The 4,784-nt window shown below is 32.4% G+C and overlaps 1 protein-coding gene across 1 annotated transcript; it reads left to right on the top strand.

The window, feature by feature from the left end:
- The first annotated feature begins 522 nt into the window (after positions 1-522).
- On the top strand, positions 523-4,385 carry LOC128174925 (eppin-like). The gene is made up of 5 exons (XM_052840349.1): positions 523-612; positions 1,010-1,133; positions 1,772-1,846; positions 3,750-3,932; positions 4,318-4,385. The coding sequence occupies exons 1-5, from the start codon at positions 574-576 to the stop codon at positions 4,335-4,337; spliced, it is 441 nt and encodes a 146-aa protein (XP_052696309.1). The 5' UTR covers positions 523-573; the 3' UTR covers positions 4,338-4,385.
- Positions 4,386-4,784: the final 399 nt, after the last annotated feature.

Below are 4,784 nucleotides of genomic sequence, written 5' to 3'. Positions count from 1 at the left end.
CTTTAATATGGCAACTATATCAATATTGGCTAGTTCTGTTTATTTTTAGTTTGGTGGTAAAGAACAATGTTCCAAAATTAAAAGTCCAAAGAAGATATACAAAACAGGAGCAGACAAAACACGGACCTCTACAAAAATTAGAGGTAGGGTCAGGTGCCATGGAGGAGAATGCATCCTCTGCTGACCGGTCACACCCGCCTTGTGCTTTCTGTCTTAATCCATAGACTTAATGCCCTATCTAAAAGTATAAAACGCCAGTCATCATTCGGAAGATTGTATTTCCTGACAAGGTCGTTGTACTGACCGTTGAATTAACGAAATTATGACTTTAATCGATACTGTTAGAAATGTTGTTTTATCAACTTGTTTGTCTGTACTTTGCCTCTTTTATTTCAAAATTTATGAGAAGGAAAAACCGTTATAGGATTTGATCGATCACTAGGTTACGTAACAGTTGTTAAACTAAAATAATTATAAAGCATGGAAATACGACTGCCATGATCGATTGATAGCTCTGAGCATATAAATACAACTAGCTGGCAATAAAACCGAGAGTCAAAAGAAATTTGCGCTATGGACTTAAAATTAATTATCATGTGTCTTTTCGTCAGTGTAAGTTATATTTTGTTTATGATATAGCAAGTTTAACGTCTCTTTAATTATGGATCAGTTTTATCAGCTTTTTTTAAACATAAAAATAAATTATTTATGTTTTATTAGATAAAAAGGTCGTTGAAACATGACCATATGAAGACTTTGGGAAACAATATCTAACAAAAATACAGAAAAATATTTAAAAAGTTGTCTATTATGCACATTAAGTATTTCTTAAACAACTGTTAATGGCTAAACACCATATCTAAGAATTTGGAGTGTTAATTTATACCGGGCTTCCTGAATTAAGTGTCATGCAATTCTCAAATGCAAAACATTCTGGCATCAAAAACCATGTTCCTCTGATGGCTCTCTAGATATTTATATATAAAACAAATCCCTTAACGGTTTTCAGACGTATGCACAGCAGTATGATACTGAAGAGAAACCAGGCAGATGCCCCTCACCATATCTTAGAAGGCTTTGCTTTTGTGTTTCGCGACATCCGGAATGTTACAGTGACTACGACTGCCCTGAAAGTGAGTAGATAACTATTTCTCGCATTATAACCGGTGTCAGATCGGTTTGTCTGGTGTAAGAGACAGTGGGAGATTTTTCAGTCTTACGCTGTATCCTACTTCGCTGCTTCAAAATGTAGACGTTTAATGTCTGCTGTAAGGAAATGCATAATTATTGATTGAGATTATCCACTATGTAAATCTTTTGCTTAATGAATCACAACGATTCGTATTTTTATTGAAAAAAAATTTGCACTAATTTTGACTTGCACTATTTAAAACATGCGGTGGAAACCTTTTGACCGTCATAAGAGACAAATGTCAGACATCAATTTTTAATGTAAAAGAATGCAAGAAAAATATTCATTCATTATATACTTGTGAGGGATATTGAAATACAATCTCTACACCAATGGAATTTCACTATTCCACACTCGTAATAATGAAGGATTCTATTAATCTACATTTATCGTCTTCGTAAGATTGTTTACATGTATAAGGCATGTTTTTCATATTAAGATTTTTAATCAATTAATTTAAATGTTGATGAAACACGTTTTGTAGTAAGTAAGCGCACAAATTCAAATGGTCTAAGAATGATCACAACCATTAAGAAGTGTTAAATAAAAGTAGGGTAAGTTTGCAAAAATGCATTTTAGGACAAAAGTGTTGTGACCAGGGGTGTGGGTGTCCGCAGAGGTGTGTAAACCCAGTCCGAAGACCAGACAGACAAGGTAAATGTTATCAAATAACTACACAACAGTCCATACACCAGAAAAACCAGGTACATGTAAATGATATCACTAATTTACTACACAACAGTCCATTAGTGTACACCAGGTAAATGTTATCACAAATTAAACTACACTACAGACCATAAGTCAGAAAAACCAGGTAAATGTTATCACTCAGTAACTTCGCGTCGGTTGACAATGGTTTTCTCGGGGTGTCAATTTCAACTGTTACCTTCCCAAACAGGCACTATTTATATAATGCTATAACTTTAAAGCGTTTTTAAGAACGATTGTGAAATTTTTTTTCTTCACGCGCCGTCGATTTCATGTGCAAGTATAAGATTGACGTAGCCAACTTAATTTCCTAGCATTGAGCCCGAGAATACGGGCAATAAATATTTTGAAATGCGAACGAATGATCACTTATGAATTTAGATGTAGAGAAAAGTAAAGGCAACGCAGGCGGATGCTTAGTGCAAATAAACAATGGCGGACAAATTCATCCTAACGTAAAAAATGTAACACAACCTATGTTTAATTCCAGGAAGATTCGGCAAACTTTGAATGTAATACTAACGGTAACACTTGTAATAAAACAGTTTCTTAAATATTCGTAGTCTTCGATGCTTGACATTACCTCATCCCATTATCTATATATAGACATTGTTGTTCCCCGGTTAAAAAATTTCAAAAAACTTCAAAGTTTCATAAATTTATAAGATATAGCAGACCTTTATTTGTCACTCTATAACCATTGATAGATGGTTCGCTCATCTGCGTCAACTATAATTTATTCCATTAACAAGTTACTCTCTCTTTCTCTCTCTCTCTCTCTCTCTCTCTCTCTCTCTCTCTGAAATTAAGTCACAAGCGGTAATATCTCAACTCTGCCTTTTACGATCTGATTGGACAAAGGTCAGTCAAAACATTACGTAACAACTTTTCTGGAGTAAATGCCTATTAAACGCTTCAATGTACTTCGCTGTAAACCAGGCATAAGTTATAACAATAAAACTACTAATCAGTCCTAAAACCAAGCAAACGAGATGAATGTTACCACTTAATCAAGTATATTTGATTTCTTTGGGCCCCTTTTCTTTTTTTGTCCTGTCATAAAATTAGTTGGGACTTACTTTTACACCTATTGCATGTAATGGTTATATACAATCCTTACTAGTTGGGACTTACTTTTACACATATTACATGTAATGGTTATATACAATCCTTACATCTTAATTTTACACCTATTACATGAAATGGTTATATACAATCCTTATATCGTACACATACGTTAAATATTCAGTTCAATTTATTTTCGGTAGGATAAGATAAAAAATGCTTCAGCCATTGACTACGTTGCAACAAAAAATGAATACTGATAATCTGTATAACTTACGTAAAATTAAGTAAAAGCTAATGATGACATACATGTTCATGTTTGATTTCAGTAAGACTTTAAAAATTATACTTTTTAAACGACAATTTATCAAATCCTTCGAATGTCAAATCGAGTTCTGTATCACCAGATACGAATTTAAAGCGTATTAATACATTTTATAAGAGAAAAATGTCATAATGTACGACTTTCAAAACACACATAATAAAAAGTATAGGTTCCTTTTCTTCTGTTATGGTATTACTGATACTAGTTTAGATAGGTTTATACTTTTTTTATTTTTATCTAGAAGGAAAAAAAATAATTCTTGTTCTAACCAAAATAATAAATACAAATCAACATCATTTTGACTTAAATAAGCTATTGATATTGAAACCAAATTATTTATAGATTAAAAAAAAGTAATTTGTCTTGTTTAAGAATTTTTTCTTGACATTATAACTTATCAATATCATATCCGTATAATTAATAGAATGAATAATGTCTTCTGCACAATCTTTGTTTAAGGAAAACACATAACGTGTTACCAGCCAAAAGAGGTTGGACTTTGTAGAGCAGCAATCCGAAGATGGTGGTATAACAGACGAACCAAACAGTGCGAGACATTTATCTACGGTGGTTGTGGGGGAAATGGAAACAATTATAAGACAAAAAGACAATGCGAACAGCGCTGCAAACGAGCCAATAGTTGTAAGACATATTCTTTTCAATTATATCACTGTCAAAGTACATGACCATAGATTAAGTACATAATTCCAGCTTTCAGAAAAAAATATCTATCTATCTATCTATCATCTATCTATCTATCTATCTATCTACATGTATCTATCTATCTATCTATCTATCTATCTATTTATCTATCTATCTATCTGACCATTACAGATGCGTAGTTTATATTGGATATTGGATATTGTGGAAATAGAAAAAGGTTGTCATATGTGTATTAATTTTTTTTTGAAACACAAAACATTTTACACCTAAAGAAATGAATTTCATTAATACAGTCTTGTATTTATTATCCTTATGTTTCTAGTTTCGATCAATGTTTATATTCAGTATTTTTAATTGCTTTAAGACCTCCCCGGCCGTCGTTAACAGCTACAACACAAGGAATGACGACTTCAACATCTATGAATAAATTGCAATAGAAAATAACTTGTTTCTTCTATTTGAAATCCTTTATTTTAAATGAATATTTATATAGGAAATGAGTTTCTATGATAAAAAAATAACGCGGCTATGTTAAGGTTGTCCGAAGCTAAATATCGCATAGCCCCCTAACTCCGTCACTACCCTAACTCCGTCACTTTCGGGAAACTCCTCGCCGTTTGAAATCAAGTACGATTATGACGTCATTTTTTACATGTCAAAAATCTTTAATCAAATGTCAACAATTTGCAACGGTTAAATTTAAGAATGTGTCAAAAAATAACAGAATTAATCCTTGTTTATTTTATGCACCATTAATTGTGTGAAATCAGCTAAAACTTTTTCACGGGTGCACTAAAATATCGATATTTCTGACATGCGGGCCCATTCGAT

The sequence above is a fragment of the Crassostrea angulata genome, chromosome 2, assembly GCF_025612915.1.
Source record: "Crassostrea angulata isolate pt1a10 chromosome 2, ASM2561291v2, whole genome shotgun sequence".
NCBI classification, from domain to species: domain Eukaryota; kingdom Metazoa; phylum Mollusca; class Bivalvia; order Ostreida; family Ostreidae; genus Magallana; species Magallana angulata.
The sequence above is the reverse complement of the archived record's forward strand: the minus strand, read 5'-3'. Positions and strand labels throughout refer to the sequence as shown.